General features: G+C 39.2%; 1 protein-coding gene across 1 annotated transcript in view; it reads left to right on the forward strand.

The window, feature by feature from the left end:
* Positions 1 to 7,227: 7,227 nt before the first annotated feature.
* The window catches only part of LOC121492949 (glutamyl aminopeptidase), an 85,312-nt gene continuing 67,706 nt past the window's right edge, over positions 7,228 to 24,833 (forward strand). The window contains exons 1-3 of the mRNA XM_041758296.1: positions 7,228 to 8,191; positions 19,203 to 19,344; positions 21,408 to 21,539. Of these exons, the coding sequence (XP_041614230.1) occupies positions 7,557 to 8,191; positions 19,203 to 19,344; positions 21,408 to 21,539 (909 nt within the window). The 5' untranslated portion in view covers positions 7,228 to 7,556. The remainder of the gene's footprint in view (positions 8,192 to 19,202; positions 19,345 to 21,407; positions 21,540 to 24,833) is intronic.

The raw sequence follows: 24,833 nt of genomic DNA on the forward strand, positions 1-24,833 counted from the left end.
GGTGACCTCAGGAAAGTGACACGGTGACTCTCTGGATATGGGGGTTTGTATACTTACTTCATGTCTGTAATGATGAAGCTGAGACACTCGAACCATCTATGGCCAAGAACTTGAAGTAGCCTTCATTAAAATCATCTGCAATGATAACTTGCTCAGCTCCTCAAATCTACTACAACTTATTTGAAAAATAGAATAACAATCAGTTTGCATTAAACAACATTAGTGCAGGACACTTCTCATGGTTAGTTTTTGGTTTTCTCACTATTCTAATATTTGCCATCATTTAACTAATAAGCTAGGTAGTAGTATAACTACGAATCTAATTTCTCAGCATCCCAGGGTGAGAGAAGCACCCTGGGGGCATTGGAGGGGAAAAAGTAATGCGAGAGCCACCTCAGCTCAGTGCATGCTGAGGAGGGGACTCTCCCAACGACCTCATAGGCTTGATGATAAATAGGTATGTCTTATATGTTGGATCTTATAGTACATTTTTTCTTAGAAACAATCTTGTGATTTGTTGCCTAGGCTAGTTGTAAGATCTATACAATCTGTAATGTAACCAAAATATAAAATTATTCATGGAGGAGTTTGGATAAACCCATGAATAGTATGAAATTCCTTTTGTTAGATTTGGAGGCAGCATGGTGTGGTAAGAAGCAGCTGGGGCTCATAATAAATAACTTATAGAATTGCTGGATGTATGAAAAAGATAGCAGATAAAAGACATCTGGCAGTAAGTCTATACCATGAAGTTTAGTTCTGTGTCATTCCATTTTCTTCTTCTTTCCTTTCACCTAAATGCAGTTACTTTTACTTGCATTTGCTTCTACAGTATTCTGAAAGGCAGGTAAAATGATCTCTGGCAAATAAAATAAAAATGTATCCCCCTCACAATACAAGTCTGTTCAGAAAAAAATCAAGTTAAAAATAAATATTCAGAGCAGCAGTGGTAAGAAATAGGTATAAACTATCAGCACGTAGCTGAATAATCTTTACAGGTATGGGAAGCTAGAAGGTACTTTGACTTGGATATGGTTTAGGTCTTAATAATAATGTTAACAGCAATTGGCACAGCATTTTTCTTCCGTGTATGGACTTTTTCTTCTTCTGAGTCACTGGGGTGTCCCAAGCAAGATAAACCCTACAATGAGGGGAGGCCAGCATGAGGCTGACATGGCTAGCTGACCACCAAAGACGTGTCCCCCTCTTCCGAAGGGTAGAGTTGCTGCTGCTTGCCTGACCCAGCCTCTTTGCTTTTAAGAGGAATAACGTGACTAGTTCTGGCCAATGATTGTGAGTGAAAGCAATGCTTGAGACAAAAGCATACTAAAAATGTGATAAACAAAAACCAGAAGAGGTGCCAGAAAAATAGAACGCAAACAGTAGAAACAACATTCCTGTTACTCATATGGATGACTTTGATCCTATTGATGCAGTTAAAGTCCTTACAATGAAAACAGCAGCTAAAGACAACTGTATTTGTTAAAATTAATGTGATAATAAAAAAATTTTCAAACCAACAGCCAGTGTTAATAAATAAAATTTGGGAAGTTACAGTTCTTTCCTCTGAAAGAAGATGAAGAATAGATCTATTAGAATTTTTGTGGGAGGGATCCCTGGGTGGCGCAGCGGTTTGGCGCCTGCCTTTGGCCCAGGGCGCGATCCTGGAGACCCGGGATCGAATCCCACATCAGGCTCCCGGTGCATGGAGCCTGCTTCTCCCTCCGCCTGTGTCTCTGCCTCTCTCTCTCTCTCTCTGTGACTATCATAAATAAATAAAAAATTAAAAAAAAAAAAGAATTTTTGTGGGAGATATAACCTGAATTCATCACTGCTAGTGTAATTCACTTAGACTTTTTATAGAATAAAAGAACATCGGGTGAGATATTTTGCTTACACTAACGTTATTTTTGCAGACTTCTGCAGATGGGAGAGATGAGAGGGAGGGAGAGAGAGAGAGAGAGAGAGAGAAAATACGAGAAAATATTGCCAAGAATTTTGACACTACAAAGACTGAAAGAAAACGCTGAGTGAATTCAGCATGTTAGGAAGTTTTAAAACTCAGAATCTAGAGCTATTGTTTAGTGTACTGAGAAAATTTATAAAGATTATTTTGAAATTCTGAGAGCAACAGAAATCTAGACTATATTATCACTATTATTTTTCTCCTATTGTTTCTATATCCTGCCACAGTCTCCTAAGTGTATTACTGACATTAGAGAACCCAATATAAAAGCAGTTTAAAATTATAGAAATAATAAATCCTTCTGTTTTATTTTCTTTGCTTTTCTGAGTATTTTCAAAACCTCTACATTCTAAGAAGAAAGCAGGTGTTTACATACATGCTTTTAAGAGAATTTACTAACATTTTTTAAAAAGTCTACATTTTATAGTTTATCCTAGAATTCCTTGTCCAGTAGGTTTTTGTTAAGAATTAAGTATTTATTGAGTCAATATATATCTGTCGAATGATTGGAAAAAATGAATGACTGAATAGTGGCCCACAGATACTTTTTGAGAGGCAGGTAAAGTGAACTGATTTTTTCCAAGGTGATCCAAATGAGTAACAAATATGATTGCTGGGGTGCCTGGGTGACTCAATCAGTTGAATGTCTGACTCTTGATTTCAGCTCAGGTCATGATCGCAGGGTGCTGGGATTGATTGAGCCTTCCGTTGGGCTCTGTGCTCAGTGGGGAGTCTGATTGGGGATTCTCTTCCTGTCGCTCTGCCGCTCCTCCTGCTTCTCTCTGTCTCTGTCTCTGTCTCTCTCTCTCAAATAAATAAATAAATCTTAAAAAAAAAAAAAAAAGAAACATGATTGTTGCTTGTGACTTATGAATCCCTGGTACCTGTTCATCATGTGGGTGTGAGACATCATGAATACAATCTGTGTATCCCAAAAAAGCCTGCAGAAGGACTCTCAAATCAGTCTGCAAACAATAGATAGAGAAGATGTACATCTATGATTTTTATTTTCACTGATTTTTATTTTTTATTTAATTATGTTTAGATGTGTTTTGGAGATTTCTTCTCAACATATTTTTTGAAAATCCTTCTTCTTCCTCTTTTCTTCCTTGCCTCTTGACCTTCATTCTCATTCTATGCTTTCTCATCTTGCCTGCTGTGTAGTTCTCCACATTGTGGCAGTCTTTGGACAAATTCATTATTACCTACCAACAAAAATTAGATCTGGAGTGCTCAACATTTTCTGTCCTAATATCTGCAGCTATTTTCAGCTCTTGGAAAAAGTTAGTTGAGATCACTTAATCTTAAAACCAACTGAACCTTTTAAAAGATTTGCTGAGTCCAAAACAAGATGAAGGCTAGGAAATAAGGTGTAATTGACCAAGATCACACTGAAGGTTGTCAGTATGGATTTAGACTTCCTGGTCCACCAAGCCAAATGCAATGACACTCTCCCTTTTCAATTCTAACTAAATCTTTAAATTTGGAAATACCTGGATTGACCGTGGGGTCTATAGAATTGATATGCTTGATAACAGTGACCCAGCCACAAGGGGAAGACAAACAGGTTCCCAACCTCCCTGCTCCCTATATTATACAGCCTGAGTTGCAGATTATTCTGCTTCCCCTATTATGACTGCAGCTTGTCATTATGGTTTGTTATTTTGCTGAACCATGGAGTTTGGCTCTGATCAACTAATAGGAGTAAAGAGCCAGTCAAATAGTCACACTGTTGTATTAATTACTGACAACAGTCTTGGAGATGTTCCTAGTTCTCACGTGAGTTGGCAGCTCCCCATGTCTACAGAAGGCCCAGTCGCCTCTTGGGTACATGTCATTCCTGGGACCTAACAGAAAAGCTTTAAACTGAAGCTCCTAGTGAAAAAGAGAGGTGCACACTGTGTATTCAGTATTATGGTAGGTCTTTTGCATCAATCTACCTGCTGTGGGAAGGAATTAGCCAAGAAATCCCTTACTTTCTCAAGATCAGGTATGATTTCCAGGTCCTAATCTCCATGGAATTTCTTTCCAGTCATTCTTAAAATTTGAACTGACTTTGTTTTATCTCGACATTTCTGCTATATTATACTCATGAACCCTTCTCATTCTGGATTCATGGTGTTCTTTTCCCTCCTTTCTATTTATCTATTCACTTGTTTTTTCAGTCAGCAATCAATGAACATTTATGCCGCATATGGAACAGATATTGAACTTTGTTTCTTGGGTACAAAAGTGATAACACACATTGGCAAAAGCCGTGGGCAAGCAGAGCGTGGTCTAGTATCTATAATGAATGGCTTTGCATTCACTCCACTGGCTTGAACCTACCAAGTGGAAACTGACCAGAGGTAGCCTTTTCATGTTACTTGTATCTAATGTAGGATTAGCCAGTGTAAACTGTTTAATCTAGGTGAGCACCTATGATGGTTCATTGGTCTCCTGTTAGGAATAGACTCTCTCTCTCTCTCTCTCTCTCTGTCTCTCTCTGTCCTCCATCAGTGACTACCTTGACCTTTGCTGTGGATTAGATTTGGCTTTCAAGATCAAGAGCCTCCTTTCATAGACTCAATATTTCAGTGTCAATGAGAGGAAGGACAGCAAGTACTGCTGCAATGGAGTGCAGTGTTATCAAATTATGAAAGCTAGGGGCTTTATATTTAGTAAATCCTAATATGTTGATCCTAAACATGTTTAATGCACATGCTGGCTCTGCTACACCCATTTATCTGGCTGGATGATTTAGCTCTGTAACATTAGGGGACTTCTAACACCCCGATACTGATAAGATGTAGTGCCCTTCACTGGGTGTAGGCAGCCCTCATGGATTGGTACTAAGATGCTGTGGTTAGAACTGGGACTTAGATTCAAATTAACACAGACGTGTGCATGTATGTATATACACACACTACATACATGGATTTAAGGTGTTTTATTTCTACTATCAAAAGTATCGTGTTTAAATAATGAATCCCTTTTGGTGGAATTTTTGGCAGAAGAGATGAGGTATTTTATAGCGATTGACCATTCTTAATGCCTTGTAAGTACACTCACTCTATTCCAAGGGTCTTTTATCTATTTTGTTCAGTCTAGCCACAGCATAGGGTCTGGTGGTAACATTGCTGTCTTTCTAGATAAAGTTGAATTTTAGAGTTTCAGGTGTATTTGTCTCAACTGAGATTTTTTAGAAATGCTTCCAGTTTCACACAATTTCATGCACATTCTTCCAAATACTTTTCATTTTAGTCATTATGTTAAGATAAATGTGATCCACATTTTCCCTTTCATTTAGTGAAATGTCAAGTGATCTTTCCAATAAAAAAGAGGCTTTCTTGAGAGCTCAAACTCAAGAATTTGATTTGTCAAAACTAAGCATACTATGATTTAAAAAGTCTAAGACTGCTTCAGAATGGGAAATTAATAAATGCAAGAGGAACCTATAACCGAGAATAGTATATTCCTCCTCCCTTTAATTCCATTTTTCATAGTACTGTTTTATGAGAGAACAATAGAAATGTACAGAGTAAAATGGATTCTTCTGCCTTTAAAGTCTCCCCCACACTGTTTGTTTAGCTGGTAATTTGGAACAGTTTAAAGTAGCATTCTGAGTGTTCCATGGAACACAAGTCCCACAAAAGTTACCTCACCAAAAATGTTCTCTCATCGACTCAATGTAGAAATTACTCAATAGTCTATCCTGTCTGGAGATTTACAACGTATGTTACCATCTGGAGGCTCTGAGAGAATGGAGGGTAGTAAAAGAACATTCTTAATTTCATCTAATCCAGCACTGCCTGCTTCACAAGTGAATCAACTAATACCCATGAATTGTACTGTAGGAAACATTGATGAAGTTTTTTAGAGCTATTAACCCTTAAATATTTGTCCTCTTCAGACAATGGAGGCACTTTGGACTCAGACAATATGGGTACAAACTCCAATTTTTTAAAAAATTTTATTTATTTATTTATCCATGAGAGACAGAGACCCAGAGAGAGAGAGAGAGAGAGAGAGAGAGAGAGAGGCAGAGACACAGGCAGAGGGAGAAGCAGGCTCCATGCAGGAAGCCCAACATGGGACTAGATACTGGGTCTCCAGGATCACGCCCTGGACTGAAGGTGGCGCTAAGCTGCTGAGCCACCCTGGCTGCCCCAAACTCCAATTCTTCTATTTGCAGATTGTGTGACCTTGTCCAAGTGCCTTAACCTCTGCAAAAGTCAGTCTTCCCACCTCTACAATGGGCATCAAAATAGTACCAATATTGGGTTATTGGTAAGACTTAACTAATACTTCTATAATGTACTTAGCATAGTGCCCGGCTCATAGAAAGCTCCCAAATTTTTGATAATTCTTATTGAATTGTTACCATGAGAGGTGGCTTGGGGTCTACACCTTAGCTACTCATAAATATTCAGGTCACTGCTGTGATTGCCATTTTGCCCTTGTCATTCAGAGGCAATAGATTTACACAGAAAATGGATCTCCCGACAGGCCAGCTTTCACATCTGGAATCTGCTGCAAACATGATCTACACATCCACGTCTACACAAGTCGATCTCACTCAGAGGCCAACTGCAGAGATATGTTTATCTGCCCCAGTTTAGTTATCTAACCTGCCAAGTTTATCTATCCTTTCAATCCTTTCCCTTTCTGCCTCTTTTTCTTCTTCTTCTTATGCTCTTCATTCAGCTGCAGGACTGCTTTGGCTACTTTCCTGTTTCTCCCCTCTCCCATCCAGCATTTACTGAACTGATTCAGAGTAATCCATGCTTTGCTAACCCAGCAATCCAACAAATATTTACTAAGTGCTCCTTGAATTTATGTATCCCTTTGCGCATCCAAGCCCGGGGAATGACTTCGGTAAAGGCAGAGTCTGCATGTTTATGTAATAAGAGAGGGGTGTGTGTGTGTGTGTGTGTGTGTGTGTGTGTGGAAATACCGAAAAGAAAACACTTCTCTTTGGCAAGCTACCTGATGAAACAAGCTGAAATCCAAGAAGCCCCTTTCGTTAAGGGAGAGAGATTGTGAGCACAACAGGAAGAAGCCATAGACTCAGTGGCAAAGGTTGAGGGTTTTTTTTTGTTTTGTTTTTTGTTTTTTGTTTTTGTTTTTGTTTTTTTTTAATTGCAAGCACACTTCTCTCCCGGGAACGCTCTCTCCCTGGGAGCTGCAGACCGGACTTTGGCAAAGGCTCCTCCTCCCGCCCCCCGACCCGCGCAGCCCTGTGTCGTCTGAGCTCCCTTCTGCGCCGGAGGGGCGGGGTGGGGACGCGGTGCTCTTAAGGCGCTGTGACAGGTCCCCGCCAGTCCTCCTCGCCAGCTCAGCCGGCCGCTCCCGGGCCCTCCGCCCACCCCCCGGGCCCCGCGTCCACCTTGAGAGGCTGCAGCGGGACGTGCGGGAGCGGCGGGCACGGAGGCAGGCGCCGGGGGCCGGGGGCCGGGGGTCGGGGGCTGGGGGCTTGGGGGGGTGGGAAACAACGCAGACGCGCTGCCGAGCCCGGGGATTCCTCCCAACTTGAAAAGGAAGTCCGCTGACGTTAGCGAGTTCAGTCTAACATTCTCGCAAGTGTAGTTAGTCGCCTCGGGAAACAAAAATGAACTTTGCGGAGGGAGAGGACGCCAAGAGATACTGCATCAGGACGCAACACGTGGCGGTGATCTGTGCGGCGGTGGCGGCGGTCGGGCTGATAGTGGGCCTCTCGGTGGGCTTGACCCGGGCCGCCAGCTCCCCGGGGGGCGGCGGCCAGGGCCCCGCGCCCGGGCCCCCCTCGCAGGCCCCTTCCCCCGAGACCCCGCCGCCGGAGGACCAGGGGGTCTGTCCCGCCAGCGAGGATGACAGCGGAGCCTGGAAAAACTTCCGGCTGCCCGACTTCATCAGCCCGGTGCACTACGACCTGGAGGTGAAGCCCCTGCTGCAGGAGGACACGTACACGGGCAGCGTGGCCATCTCGGTCAACGTGAGCGCGCCCACCCGGCACCTGTGGCTGCACCTGCGGGAGACCAGGCTCACGCAGCTGCCCGAGCTGAAGGCGCCCTCGGGGGCGCAGGTGCAGGTCCGGCGGTGCTTCGAGTACAAGAAGCAGGAGTACGTGGTGGTGGAGGCAGAGCAAGAGCTCGCCCCCAGCACGGGCCTGGGGACCTACCTCCTGACCCTCAGGTTCGCCGGCTGGCTGAACGGCTCGCTCGTGGGATTTTACAGGACGACCTACGAGGAGAACGGACAGATCAAGTAACTATTGATTCTTGCTTTATTTGCCCTCAGCTCACACATTTGTTCTCCATTTCTTCCCCTTCCCTTCTCGCTTTCCACCTTTTTAATCGTCTGTGTTGCTCTGATTGTTACCCACACTTGGTTTCCATTCTGCTCCTTCACCTGGGAAACCCAATTCTTGCCCCGTCGTATTTTCTTTTTTAAAAAATGTTATTTATTTATGAGAGACACAGAGGAGAGAGAGAGAGAGAGAGAGAGAGAGAGAGAGAGGCAGACACAGAAGCAGGCTCCAGGCAGGGAGCCTGATGCGGGACTCGATCCTCGGACTCCAGGATCATGCCCTGGGCCCAAGGCAGGCGCTAAACCACTGAGCCACCCAGGGATCCCCCCAAACCCGTAGTATTTTCAAAGCCTATCAAAAAACCTAAAAGTACAGAGTGAGCTGCATGGAGTCCAAAGAATCAATGTAAGTCTTTTATTTCATCAGGAAGAGTCATAAGGTACTGCATCCTGTCAGAAGGCAGAAACTGCCTAGAGAAACTACCTCAGGGTCTAAAAATACACGTATTTCGCTGCCATAGTCTTGGGCTACATGACAATGATTTCAAAGTGAACTTTTATACTAAGTTTAAGTGAAAGTCAGCAAGTGACAGTTATAATTTTGAGTATTTCATTGGAGAAGAGATGCTGAAAGAGTATGGAAAGTCCGCGAAATTGTCTTGGTGTCTCGAGGAAGGGAGGCACGATTCCGTCTTTATCTTGTGTGGCCAGAACCATGTTCCACACATAAGCTTTCACTAAACAGAGTTCACACGTTCGTGGCAGCACATGGATAACTCTTTGGGCTCATTGTCCATCATGCAACATGCAATGGTAATGCTAAGCCTTTTGCAATATAAAAGATATATTAAGTAATTAAGGATATAAAGATATGTCAAGTGATGAATACATGCATTTTTTCATTTCTGCGTCTAGCAAAGATGGTTACTTGCCTTGACAATCAGATGCTATTCCTAGAACCACGTGAAGGGCATACACTCTCTCAATAAATTAAAAAAAAAAAACAACCTTCACTCTGTGGGTGTGACCTTTGCATCAGGAAGGAAGGCTATCTTGAGGTATCACTGAACTTGAAACTGCTTTGACCTTTGCTTATGTCGATTCTTGACAGGTAAATGATTAAGAAACCTTAGTGTCATAGTTCAGAAATGTGAGTCCAGGGCCAGCCCACTGAATATCCCTTCCCTATGTTGTTTTAAGCATCTTACAGAGCAAAGTAAAGCTTTTGGTCAAAATTCTTCCTATTGTTTGTCAGAGAGACCCAAGGACTAAATGAAATGTTTAAGAATCCCTATATTACTGTGGGATACACTAATAAATTGAATAGGAATGATAGTTTGAAAAAAACATTTGAAGGGAACATGCTCATATACTGTATCTTAATATCACTAGTGATAAAACAGGCTTCTTTATTGCTGACTTGTTTTTTTTCTGCTTATAAAAATTAAAAATAGTGTAAGCATGGAAAATTATAAAGAAGGAAAATCAAAAGAAACTATAAAGAGGAACTTCACATCCAATGGTAACTTTGGTTACATGTTAATGAATATTTTTTTAGACAATCAGATTGTAATTACATAATGTTTATGTATATACCTTTTTGCCTTCATATAAGCATTTCCTCTCAGTCTTCCATATTTTCAAGAATATGACTTTAAAGACCGTGCATGAATGCACTCTTATTTTTTAAGACCTGTTTCCTAATACTGAATATTTAAATTGCTTTCAGTATTTATTACAATAAAAGAGTCAGAAAAGAACATAATTGTAAGTAAACCTTTAAGTATATATCTGTTTATTTCCTTATGTTAGGATATATTCAATAAAATAGAATTGCTGGGTCAAAGAGTATCGAGAAACTTGTGACAGTTATTTTGTTGATTTCATAACACACATTCACTCTAGAGAACTTGGAAAACAGAGAAAATTCTACCACCAAAGTATAGTCATTGTTAATATTTAGGCAGATACCCTTCCAATATTTTCTCTGAACGCAGATAAAGATGACATTATGTTGTACATAGTATTGTGTAACATGTTTTTAGAATATATCAACACTTTAACATGGCTTGGTAGATGATTTATTTAATGGATACATGATAGTCTATTATATGAATATAATGTACCTTATTCCACTTCTTTTCCCCGCTTTTCCATTAAATTTGGGCGTTTACGTTTCTTCTACTTTTTTTACTTTTTTTACAAACACCTATAAAAATATAATAACATCCTTATCAAAATATGTATAACATTTTCTAATAATTCTATAGGAAAATTCGTAGGAAATTGGCTCAAACTACCTATGTATGGATGCATGAATCTGTGTGTATGTATACACACATACACATAAATATGTGATGTGCATGCGTGTGTGTGTGTGTCTCCAAACTGACTTCCAAAAATATATCTCAAATTATGTTTCCACAAATAAGGAATAAAAATGCCTATTTCTCTGAGATTCACTAAGGATTAAGTGAGTTTTTAAAATGTTCTCAATTTGTGGGGGAAAGGCAAGATATTTGGAAGAATATCCACCTTCAAGAGATTCTAAAAATTCATTAATTGAAGTGAAAACAAATCAAAACTTGTAAGTGGTTTATTGCTAAGACTTTAAAATTGTTTCTTGGATTAAGAAAACAGTAGAAACGTCATCTGAGTAAAGCCACCAAATTATTAAAAATTCCATATACTACAGGAAGGCCAAAGATATGGAACAAAATTCCATTAATAAATTTCTCTTATGTACTTTATAAATTTAAGAAAGCACTATATACTGAAATATGTATTAGTCATTTGACTCTGGATTATTTTATCATACCAATAAATTTTACCATAAGATATATACTTGAGAGCTTATATCCTGAAACTCGGCTGTTGTAATTATTGGACAACAAATACCACATTACAGCAAGACTGGTGAGAGAGGCGGGCTCAGGTGGGCTCTCAGGGACGACTGGTAACCCGGAGCTTGTCTGCTCTCCTTGGTAGCGGTTGAGGCTCTCATATTACCCAGGATGCTTCCAGTTCTGCCTGGCACATGTGGTTTTGGAACAGTTCTGGCACATACTCAGTAACCTCAGTTAGTCTAAATGGAACACTTTTTGTTTTTCTTGTTATGAAATATTTCAAGCATATGAGGAAAGTCTGTTGTTTTTGGGTTTTTTTTTTCAAGCCTGTGACATTTTGACATGCGGGCCTTTGGGGGTGCTCATCCACAGCACTGACATAAGGATGCAGGAGTGGGTTCACTGGGAGCAGCACTCTTCTTTCATATTATAGAGTAAGCTGCGTAATACTTGATCCTTACAATTTATTTTTATTTTTTTTAAGAGTTGTAATGAGGCTTAGGAGAAGAAAGTTTGAGAAACTTAAGTCACTTTTCCTACAGTGGTCTGTTCCTTATGATCTGAAGAAACCACTTTTAAAATAATTGGAATCTTTAGAGTGTTTTTCTGCCCTTACCACCAATACCCTCCACACTCTCACTGTGTTATGTAGCATTTCCAGTTGCTCTCTTCCCAGAGTTCCCCTCCATTCACCATCTCCAAAGTATATACTATTTTCTTCTCTCTGAGGGTCAGCATTTCCTTCTCAGCATTTGAACTACTCTTACACAGCATTTTCCAACTTGCTGTTCCACAGAGTTCTAGTTGCATAGGATATTAATAGCTATTGCCTGAAAAAAAGCAGGGGAGGGATTCTGTGGCCAAGTTAGTTTGGACAATAACACTAAATACAAAAGTGATGTGTGTGTGTGTGTGTGTTTAAATGATGAGTCTTCTGAGAGACTTTTATATAATAACATCCATTATGAACCTCTAGAGACTACCATGAATCTCTGGAGTATGGAGTTTCCCAACTGTACAAGACTGTGGAATCTTCCATAGTTGGGAGTTGGTCTGTCCCTCTCTTTTTCACTAGCTAGCACAAGGAGTACTTAATATTACTAAATAAATATATAGAAACATTTTCACATAGACTTTCACATGATTAATGTCCTATGGTACTGCAGAACCACAGCCGTTTCCCATTAAGGAGTCCAATGTCCACTAACAACATCTCTATTTTTCCACTCACTCAGGATGGACATGTTTCTTTGGTTCCCTTTCTCCCCATCTCACTGAAAAGAAGAGGAATTGATAAAATCTTTTTTTTTTTAACTTGGGAATGCAGTCTTCATATTTTAAGGACTGAGAATCATTGCTTAACAAGAATCACATCAAAAATTTACAAGAGGGACAGATGGTTTCTAGTTTGGGTTTTCTGGATGTCTACAGGATTGCTAGGATTGAAGGTGAATTCTGATATAATGGTGGGATTGCAAGAGGCAGAGGCAAGTGAGAACATAAAAGCAGGTAAAAAAAAAAAGCAGGTAAAAAGGGAAAGGTGCTAGGTCAGAAAAGCAGAGTGAGGGGGAGGAATTAGTTTGTAGGAGAGGTTTCTATGAAGAGACCAGCTAGAGACAACTCTGGGAAGCCTGTCAGAGAAAAGAAAGGAAGGACAGCTAATGGCAGGCATGTGGGAAAAATTAACTGGTGACTATTTAGGTGGATGGTGAAGGAAAGAGCTAAATTCATGTGTGGGTATATGGGAGATATTGGAGGGATCCTAGAAAGAGAAGATGAGGATCAGTAGGACAGGAAATAGACACTGGAAATAGAAGAGAAGGACCAGGTTTGGGAGAGAAGGTCATGCGTTTGTTGTCAGATGCCTGTCAAGCATCTAGGAAGACAGGTCCAGTAGGCATTTGGATAAATAAATCTCAAGCACAAGCTTAGGGCTTAGGAGAAAGATTAAGAGTTAGATGGAAACACGGCAGGAGAGACACCAGTGTGATGGTCTCAGTTAAGTCTATGGTGGTACACTCTCACATGCATGGATATATATGTTCTTTTGTGGATTTGATCTTGAAATTTTAGTTGTATGTCAGTTTATTGATTATTCATTAGATGGATATGTTGAGCTATCAATGTACCCATGATCAATAAAGAATAGATTCTTTTTGGTCTTATTACTTGTTACAGGAGGCAGGGTAATTTGTTTTATTTTGGAAGCAAGGAAGCAAAAAGCAACGTTAAGTGACCTTGAATGTCTTCTACATAGAAAAAAAGCAATTGGACAATGAATTTAAATAATTAACTGGTTTATTCAAACCACCATAGAAATATGTTGGAGTCTGGGGGCGCCTAGGTGGTTCAGTAAGTTTAGCGTCCAACATGAGCTCATGTCATGATCCCAGCGTCCTAAGATCCAGGCCCTTGTAGGGCTCCCTGCTCAGTGGGGGGTCTGCTTCTCCCTTTTCCTCTGCCCCTCCCCTCACTCACAAGCACATGCTTTCTTTCTCTCTCAAATAAATAAATCCTTAAAAAAAATATGTTGGAGTCTGAATAATCTAGATGGGTTGTCTTGTACTAATCAGCTCCCGTACTTAATTCTGGAACCCTTCTTAGTCTGCACAGACTCTTAGCAATTGTGGCTCCCTCCCCTGCATCAGATGGCCTTTGTTTAAGGTTTTCACCCAGACCTTGCCCTTTATTTTGCTGGTTTGAGTGACTAAATTGCTGAACATGCCCGAGAGTCTTTGTCGGAAACAGTGTGCCAGATGATTTATGAGGTAATGAAGAATTTTTTTTTTTAAGTTGATTTGGAGTGAACTGGTATGTGACTTGCATCCTCACCTCCTCTTTCTCTAAAATCACCTTGATCTGAGGTAATCAGAGAAGTCAGAGGGATTTTTTCCCTTTTGTGAATTAATAAGCTACACAGAATTGTATTTTTAATGTGCTGGGTCTAGTGACTTATTAACATGACACAGAGAGGTCCCTATGGAAAAATGGTTTAGCTCAGCACATTTGCTTGGCATTATAATTATTCAGGACATTCTCAGGAATCACTCCTGAACATACTGTGCTCTTAGCCTTAGGCTGTGTCCATTAATTTGCAGTACAACACATTTGATTATAAAAAAAAAAAGAAGTTTTAATCACCGAATAAAATCTCCCCAAAGAAGTTATGATCTAAAATTGCTTTGCATCTTATACACCTTGTTTTAAAATTTGCAAATATTTAGAAAACTTCAATAACTTTGGATGGAATTTAGCATATATAAATAGGGACTTTTGAGTTATACAGGAGTTGATGAGAAAAAATAAGTTGCCATTGAAAGTCTTCATTATATTGCCCATAGCATTTACACACTAAGTACTTTTATTCCAGTACAGATATTCCTGTTTAATGGATGAACTTTGAAGTCTGTTCATTGTGAAAAGTGCATTAGCAGAAAGCATAGTCAGCCTTCTAGAGATAAAAAAAATAGATGAGGTGTGTCCTAATACCATCATGCAAATGTGAAGGGAATTTCAAATACATTACTACTTGTGAGTTATCCCTTGTCACCCCCACATAACCCTGTGAAGAGGCCAGATGTGCTTTGGTAACCAGGTTTGATAGATCAGGACACTAAGAATCAGTATGCTTTGTGACTAGCACAAGATCACACTTTAGGGGGCTGAAGTAGGATTGGAATCTAGGAATTTTTACTCTTAGAAGAGGGTTTCCTCTGGGGCGCCTCAGTGGTTCAGTCAGTTGGGCATTTGCATTCAGCTCAAGCCATGATCTCAGGGTCCTGGGATGGCGCCCCATATCTCGGAGGTGGGCTCCCTGCTCAGTGAGGAGTCTGCTTCTCCCTCTGTCCCTCCCTTCCACTTGTGTTCTCTCTTTCTCTCTCTCTTTCAGATAAATGAATAAAATCTTAAAAAGAAAAAAAAAGGTTTTCCCCATGAAATCATGTCAGCTCTATACTCTAAAAAAGAAAATAGTACATATTTGATATTTGGTAGCCCTTCTGGTTGATGAATGCCACTTTACATCGCTTTACCTACATCAATCACTGTAACTGAACTGGACTTGGTATGATTAACGTTCACTGACAGGACCACCGAGGTAGACCAAACACATGATGCAGAAACACCACCAACACTGTTCTGTTCCATTTCCAAAGGCAGGTTCTGAGATCCTCTAAGTCAGGGAGCCAACTTTTTGTGTACAACTGAATGTGATCTCTTTTAAAGAGAGAAGGTGAGAATGACCAAAAGTTCTGTGTGGGGCACTTGGGGGTATGGACTTTAGCATGGAGGACAGACTGAAACAGAGATTTGAAAACCTACCAATGGCTATTGCTTAGGAAAGTGGAATCTCATTCCCTTCTCACCCTGACCCTCACCCCACCTTCTCTCTCTCTCCCTCTCTGGTGCACGTGTGTATGTACACACACACACGTACACACACACACACACACACACACACACACACACACACACACACTTCTCTCCTCTCTCTCTCTCTCTCTCTCTCTCTCTCTTCTATTCCCAAATTAGTTAGCTGGCTTATTTCCGAAGTGTGACTAAGCTGAAACATTCTTGCAGAGAGTGATTTTTCCTTTTCTTCTGCCTCTGGAAGAAATCAGAAGCCAGAAGAATTCAGAAGAAAAGGCAGCTGACTAAACATGGGGCTAGAGCTTGGTGGAGTTTATTGCAAAACCTTAGTACCCTGGGAAAGTGTGCAGGTTTCATTATATCCTGATGTGTTTGCAATTCTCTACTGTCTGCCCAATGTTAGAAACTTCAGTTGATTAAGCTGTTATCATTACAAAAGCTAATCAGTAATTATTCTACTGAAGAATAAATTCTTGAGGCTTTTTTTGGGATAGGTTATCTTGAAAGAATTTCAAACTCGCAGAAAAATTACAAGAATAGTACAAAAAAACTCCTAGAAACATTTTACTCAGACTCACCAATTATCAACATTTTGTCCTGTTCCCCCTCCCATCCCATGCCTCTGTCTCTTTGTCTCTCTCTCCCTTTACAGTATTTGACATATCATTTCCCTTTACATCTTAACATTCAGTATATATTTCTTAAGCATAGGGACATTCTCCCACATAAGCCCAGTGCAGTTATCAAAATCAGAAAATTTAACATTGATACCGAACAATGATCTAATCCAGTCATAATTATTAACTCCAAAATGTCTTTCTGAGCTATTTTTTCTCAGTCCCGTATCCAGTCTGGATTCACACACTGCATTTAAGGTTATGCCTTTTTAGATTCCTTCAAACTGGAACAGTCCCTTAACCTTTCTTTGCCTTTCACAACCTTGATAGTTTTGAAGAGCACAGGCCAGTTATTTTGAGAATGTCCCTCAATTTTAGTTTATCTGACTTTCCTTATATTTAAAAATGCAAACTAAGCAGTTTGTGTCAGGAATTTCACCGAAGTGGTGCTGTGCCCCTCTCAGGAAGTCATGTCAGGAGACAGATTACGTTGATTTGTCCAATGATTAGTGATGTTGTCATTAATCACTTCACTTAAAGTAGTACCCTCTCCTTGTAAGTAACTTTTGAGAGATTCTTTGAAACCTCAGATACCCTTTCATCAAACTCTCACTCACTTGTTTTGGTATCCACTGATGATTTTCTAAAGCCATCATTCCTCCTAAAATCACTAATAGGCAATCTGTTAACAAACTAACAACAACAACAACAAAACAGCTGCCCTTCTCTTCCCCTCGATATATATATCAGAGTAAGGATTCAAGGATTCTTATTTTAATCAGTGGGTTATAATTTCACTGTTTATTTTGACATTCTAATCTGGGGGACCAGATTTGACCGGTGATACTCCATCCAAGTGAGCTTCTCTGTCCTTTGACTTGTTCCCATGGTTCTTTTAGAACTTCCTTACTTTTGGGCAAAGCAAGATGTTGTTCCAGGATCATCTCGGACTTTTCCTGACCCATTTCTGGAGTTGACCATTTCTCTAAGGAGTCTGGTTCCTCTACATGGAGAGTGGTATTTAGAAATCATCATCTGGGAACTAGCTGTGCTCATTTGCTGCAACCTTGTCAATGCTTCTAGTTCTGGCTCAGCAGACAGAATTAAGAAATATATGTCTCAGTTTGGAATTTTTATCCATCTACCTATATCTATACAAATAAAAGTTGAATTTACACCAAATCCTCAATTACAATTCAATATCAAGGGTACATTCTAGTCTTTCCCTTTTACAGATTTGTAACTCTCTTCCCCAACAATGAGAAGCCTGCCTTCCATTATCTTTATTTTTATTTTTTATTTGCTCAAGCCTAGAATACAGAGGTTATTTCTGAATTGCTAACCTATACCACAGCAAAATACAACTTAATAGAACTTAATATTCATTTACAAGTATTTTTTTGTAAAATTTATATATGGTAAACACACAAATCTATTGGACACAATTCAATGAATTTTGACAAGTGCATACATCTTTGTTACTCACATCCCTTATAAGATACAGATATATCATCCCAGAAAGTTCTGTCCCTCAGTCAATCATCTGCCAGAAGACAGCCACTTTTCAGGTTTTAATTTTTACAGATTAGTTTTCTTGGTTGAGCTTTAACAAGTAATTTTTATATGTGGAGTTTTTTTAATTCAAAAATATTTTAATTTCTTATAGACGGATGTTGACCTATGGCATATTATTTCTTAGATGTCAATGTATATAATACATTCTTGAACCAAAATGCAATGCAGACTCTTACCATGGTCCCTACTGACTAGCCAAACTCTTTTTCTTGGCACAGTCCCTCTGGTTCAGTAGACTTCAGCTACACTGGACACCTTTTAGGTTACACATTAAGTTCTTTTCCACCCGAGCGACTGCATACTTGCTGTTCCTTCTGCTAGAATATATTTTTCTTATGCTTACCCTATCTGTTTTTTTTCTCATCATTTAGGTCTTAGCAAACCATTACTTATTCCAAGAGATTGTCCCTATTTTACCTAACGGTACTCACAATTTTTATAGGTTATTCTCTGTCACTTCCCCTATTTTATTTTCCATATGCCTCTTATCAATCTCCTGATGTTTTACTTAGGCTTTGTTATTCTCTTAGCCCCTAGAATAATGACTGGCAAATGTGTGTGTGTGGTGTGTGTGGGGGAGGGGGAAGGGTATAGAAGGAAAGGGTTCAATAAATATTGGATGAGGGAAATATCTAATAATTTAACTTGGTATTCTTTATGTTATACCTAAGGGACAAAATATTTTCCTTACCCAAGTTGTTAACAGATAGGTCAACATTGCTTTACTCCTCCTTTCTTTTAAACCTTTTTATTTTGCTTACTCTTCTAATGAGCAAATATATGATATCTTACCATGATATAACTATGTGTAAAAATATATATTTTGGTTTTTTTTGAGCAGTTACTCAGAAAAAATATTATTTCCACTTTGAAATGATGGAAACACTAAAAATTAACAGTTTAATTTACACAGGCATTTGCCTAGTTAGAGCCATTAAAAAAAAAAAAAAAGTGGTGTCTCTTTTCAGAAGCAGGCTTTCAGCCTGGCCAAAGGTTGTTTCACCTGGGAAATTACTCAGAGCATTCACTGCCTTTGCATGGAAATGAAATTGGAGTTTGTCCCTGGTGCAACATAAATAAGAAAGAATGTGCCATGAGGGGTAGGATCTGGGGATTCTGGAAGATACTCCTCCACTCCATGACAGGACACAGCTGTTCCCTCTCACAAGGACAATTAGAAACAAGTCCTTGAGTTTGGCTTTGTGTTTATCTACTTGCTGCTTGATAGTTTTCGGGTGGAAAGAGTGATAGCTCATAATTGGATTTATTTTTGCTTATCTATGATTCACAGATTTTTCATCATGGCACCAAACTATCAAACTATTCATATAAAGTATCTGAAGTAGTTTCCAGATTTTCATTTATTTGTTAACCTGAAAATTCCAGGAAACAGAACTATTTGATAGTTTTCTAGACTGAAAATCATCTTAAGAATGTAATATAATTACACAGTAGTTATAATTATATGCCGTTGTAATCACACAATTGACTTTTTCTATATGAATAGAAACACGGGCTGTCAGAAGAAGTGACATGTATTTTGTTTGTGTGTTTGTTTTTAAGGAGCATAGCAGCCACTGATCACGAACCAACAGATGCCAGGAAATCCTTCCCTTGTTTTGATGAGCCCAACAAAAAGGCAACTTATAATATATCCATCATCCACCCCAAAGAATACAAAGCAGTTTCAAATATGCCAGTGGAGGTAAGTACTTTAAAATTTTTTTATTTATGCAGATCGTCTATTTATAATATCAGGTAAGTTATCTTCTTTGCAGTGAGAAAAGCTACTGAATTCTAAAATTAAATGTGCTCTCATAGTTCATTTAGAGGCTTGAAAATGCATTTTGGCAATCTCTTTTCTTTGAGTCGCGATAGTCTTTAACCCAGCATATCATGGTTTAGTCAGAAAGCCATGGTTGGGTTCCAAACATGAGTGAATATAGTAGACACTCATCAGTTGGGCTCTACTTAACTAAAGAACCTCCTAGTCACGACAGAGTAATGGCAAACTCATGGAATTAGAGACTCAAAAATATTCCTGGGCCCGGTCACTGTTCTTGGTTTTCAGTTGAATATAAGCACAGTGTTTAAGATAGAGCTAGATAGAGTAAAAAGATAGAGTAAAAAACCATCACTCCACTATTGGAGTATAGAAGCCAACTTCAGAGAAACCTGTGCCTATAGATTTTTCTAGTAAACAAGTAGTACTTATGAAATGTTAACAAAAAATAGGCTCCAGTAAGTTCTTTGTAATGATTGGCATAAGATTGTTTCCTCTGTTACTGCTCCTCAACCACAGAGTGGGTAATGCAGCTAACTAAAGTGTCATTAGCTAAAGTTGAGGGTTATTATACCTTATACATATAATAAATACACATCTATTGACATGTTAAAAGGTCAGACTCATCCTTAGATATAATTGTCACTCTCCTTAACACTAGAAAAACACCCTGCCTAAATTATATCTCCCATCTTTCTGATCCACTATCTGAAATGTCATCATTGAAATTCATCCCTTTTAATGATAAATATTCCTCAAAAAAGCAAGAACAAAATAAAGCAAACAAAAGCTTTAAGAGCGTTAAAAAGTAAATTGTTGTTAGTCATTTGCACCTTGTGATGTGAATTAGTTTATCAATTTGTTTTCTTCTGGTGTTGGTCACTTGGCCAATTGAGCTTTGACTAGAGAAGATAAACTTAAAGTCTGACACACTAATCTAGAAGAGTGGGTCATGGTAAAAGGCCCTTTGAATTTTCCATCTGGAAGGAGGAGTGCCGACAGGAGAAGAGAGGATGCAAACCTTACCAACCTCTGCCGTAGACCTCTCAGATGACATTTTCATTTTGTGGAGTATATTTCCTCACTTGTTACTTGTTCCAGACAATAGTACCAGAAGAAAGAGAATATCCTGGATCCTTAAGTGGACAAAACTGATACTGTTCTTATTGTAGAGTAACTTTGCTGGCACTCGGACACTTCTCTACAAGCACTTGCACAAGCAGGCTTGCTTGTCAATGAGGCATCGATTCTAGTCCAGCCTTCCTCACTTAATCACCTTTGAAAGCTTTTCACAGTAGTGACTTACTGCATGGCTGCAAGGCACATGGAAGTATTTAAACAATGATAGTGGGAGCCAGGCAAGTATTCATGGATGAAATATTAGGGCTGGTGATTGGCAGTGAGGAAGGCAAAGCTGACGTGGACAGGCAGCCAGACAGGTGGAGTCAGCAGTGACATCAAGTAATGAAATCTTTCTTTCTGTCCGTGGTAACCAAGGCAGTAACTTTAGTGATGATACCTTGTATTTCTGATGTAGACACTGGAGATAGAAGAGAGAAACCAACATCCTGCTATGCCTGGTACAGCCATTGCCCTTCTGTGTAAATATCTGCTCCATTCTTCCTGTGTACAAGGCACCAAGCACGAGCCTTTTCTTCATTGATGGATCCGGTATCCCCTCAAATATTATGGTCAGGATTGTGTATTTAATGTAGAAAGACAAACTCCTATATCATAGTCAAAGTTGTATTTTTCCCTGGGAAACCTCATACAGTGCATAGTTCAATCACGCTTTCACAGAACTAAAACTAAATGCCTTTCCCTCAGTCTTTTTTAAAATCACCATTGAGCAGGAAAAAGAAATTTTATCCCTAAGCTTTGACAAAGGACCTCTGACTGAAAAGGCAGGTTTGGAGAAATCATTTGTTTGTCTTGTACATGATTGATCTTTTGCTAAATAAAAGATTATCTTTTGTTTTCAATAGAAAGAAGAATCGATGGATGATAAATGGAATAGAACAACTTTCCAGAAGTCTGTCCCTATGAGCACCTACCTGGTGTGCTTTGCTGTACATCAATTTGACTATGTTCAGAGAACATCAAAAAAGGGAATACCTGTGAGTCTCATATTTTTAAAAATTTCCTACCTATGCATCTGTGATTAATTTTCCATGTTTTTTGAATAGTTTTTCTCCTCACATGCAGACTAGGAGAGCCCATTAGTTCCCAGGGGCTGTGCACTTGATGATAGATACTCTGAGCAATATAGAAGATCATAAGCAGAAAGGACACATGAAGAATAAGCAAATATAACTGACATAGGAATAACTAGTTTTGAATTATTTTAAAAGGAAAATTCACTATAAAAACAAAGCACAAAAAAAAAACAAACAAACAAAGCACAAAAAAAAAACAAACAAACAAAGCACATTCCTAATTATATCAGCACACATATATTAAAAGAGTTGAGCATACCCAGTTTAGCAAAGTGGTTGAGTATATGTGTTTGGGTGGAGTCCTGGATGGAGACCAGGGTGAGAGGAGACCACAGGAAGATGAGTATTCTTTAAAGTTTGGGATGCAGTTCCTTCATGTAATTCAAAATAAGACAACAAAAAAGCATCAAAAAGCATTTTTAAAAAGTGTAAGAGATGAATAGGCTTTTAAAAATCAAGACAACTAATTCAGTAATTTCCTTTTGAAAACACAAATACTTTGACCTACTCAGTCTTCTCAGTTTGAGGCCCCCATTTTGTTTATGTCCTAAACACTTGCTTAATCTGCCTTTTGGTTAGTCTGCCTCTCTGCTACATATCATATATATAAAACTTCATAATCTTTGTAGTATAATTTTCTAGGGAAAAAAATCATCGCTTCTATTTTACAGATGAGAGAATTGACACAATGTGTTCAGGTCATTTGCTCGAGATCACCTGCCTGGCAAATGGTGGAGACTCAAATTCTTTTTTTAAAATTTTTTAAATTTTTTTGAATTTTTTATTATTATTTTTTTTATTGGAGTTCAATTTGCCAACATATAGCATATCACCCATTGCTCATCCCGTCAGGGGACTCAAATTCTTTCCAAATACTGTACTCTGCTGCACCTTCTGAAATATAATATTCTAAAAATATCTTTACCTCTTCACCAATCACTGGAAGTAAGGGATGAATTCTTCTATTTCCCATGCAACTACCTGCCAAGGGAATTTACCTTTGTGTCAGATAGTAGGAGTCGAGCGTGGTTATCAGCATGCTGCCTGTACTGTATCCAGGTTAGAGGGGATAGGGGAATGTCCTGAGACCTTTCAAAGATGCTGTACATCGTGATGACTTCTGTCATCCCTTACCACATGTGTTGCTTTGATGTGACCTTCAGTCATGGTGAAGAGCACTGCCAGGGGCTAATAGATAATATTCGGTGTAAAAAGGAAATGCCATTGGAAAGAGGAAATTTTTTTTCTCTGCTGTGCCAAATGTCATCGCTGGGGCTCCTCCTTCGTCACATGGAGGGAAAAGCATTCGTCCAGCTGCTTTTTTCTCTTTCTATATCATAGCAGTCATAGGATTTTCATCCAAGGATGCTTTCTTCTTCCTCTGCGGTTCAGTTGCATGAATGTCTCATCATGTGCAGGTGTTTTCTACACCACATTTTAAACATGATGATTAGATTTGGGGCAAGTTTTTAAATTTTGAGTAGAAATGCCAAGGCATGGGACGCCGGGTGGCTCAGTGGTTGAGCACCTGCCTTTTGCTCAGGGCATGATCCCAGAGTCCCGGGATCGAATCCCACATCAGGCTCCCTGCATGGAGCCTGCTTCTCCCTCTGTCTGTGTCTCTGACTCTCTCTCTCTCTCTCTCTATGTCTCTCATGAATAAATGAAAAAAAAATCTTAAAAAAAAAAGAAATGCCAAGGCAAAGCAGAAAGCTTAAACAATTCACTAATCATGATGTAATTCCCTAAATAAGGACAACGCAACCAACCAGTCAGCAAAATGACAATGTACTTGGAGCCATTTTCCAGAGTGACAAGGAGTTTGCATTTCCAATGGGACTCTATCACCTGGTCCTCTGACCAAGGACACTTATTTGTAAGATGGTGACCCTGGCTGGTTGAGTCATTAAAGCCTGTCCCAGCTGCATTCTATTGATGGATTTTATATCAAGGATTTGGGTGACATAATGAAAAATATAATTTGGCAAAAGATCCCAATGGCTTTTAAGTGGTAAATATTTCTTAAGTATCAGAGCTGAGCTCATAACATTCTGTTGTAAATTTGGTGAAGTTTTCGCCATTTGAGTAGGAAATGAATATTGGCATAATGTATTTACTTTCTGACCATCTATTTGATAAGAGAGGAACAGAAAGCCATAATCTCTTTGGATACTTACTGGAGATCTGGGTCAGGAGAATTCAGTGAAAGTGAAGCATGGAGCTAAGCAAAGTAGGTACCCTTCCCTCCACCCTGTCTACAGGAGACAGGCAACCACATTTTTCCCTCCTGCAAAACCTGGTAGGGCTGTTTTCTGCAAAATATGAACAGAACATTATAAGAAAACTTTTAAGCCATCTAATGTGAATGTCAGTTTATGGTAAATTCCACCTCATTGGCATTTGAGAGTCTCCCTGCCTGGCTTTTCCTACCCACTCCCACTAAATTGACATCTAGCAGTTAACACTCAAGCACAAATTCCCCAGTACAATTTGCCATTCCAGAAAAAATTACAGGGAAACCAACCTAGTTAGATCTGCTGAGGTGAGACATCAACGAGAATGCAAACCAGCCTCAGTATTACATTTTTAGAGCTGAACAGACAACTTACAATAAACAGGCATGTGAGAAAAATAACAACATAAAAGAGAAAATCCAAGGCAAAGAAACAGAAAACATAGTGGGAGCAAATAATAATAATTGGGGAAAGTAAAGAGAAATCCAAAAAAGCCATAACAAATTAAACTTCCTCACACATACAACCTTTAATTATTGCTCTCATAGATTCAAGAATATGATCACCATAAACTAGAACAGAAAGTAATGAGAAAACAATAAGAAATCAGCAGTCAGAGTTTAAAAACATGATTTCCAAAGCATAACTTGGTTCTGACCTCCAGGAACCTGCTACCAATTACCAATAAGCTTATGGCTTCAGTCCTGCCCACTGATTTGTATTTTTATCAAGTCCTGGAGATATTGTTTAAAGTCCTAATATGTCTTGTGGATTTTCCATTTTTACATTGCATCTGTCATTTCTGTATGTGGAAATGCATCAAATCTTCAAGTTATTATGCCATCTTAACCCAAAGTCCCCATATTTCTATTTCAGTTTTTAAAAAATGAAACTAGGTAGTTTTAGTGCTATATAATACTTTTAGTAGAAATTTCATGAACCAAAAGTCCATTCTCTTTTT

This window comes from Vulpes lagopus, chromosome 6 (assembly GCF_018345385.1).
Source record: "Vulpes lagopus strain Blue_001 chromosome 6, ASM1834538v1, whole genome shotgun sequence".
Lineage (NCBI taxonomy): Eukaryota > Metazoa > Chordata > Mammalia > Carnivora > Canidae > Vulpes > Vulpes lagopus.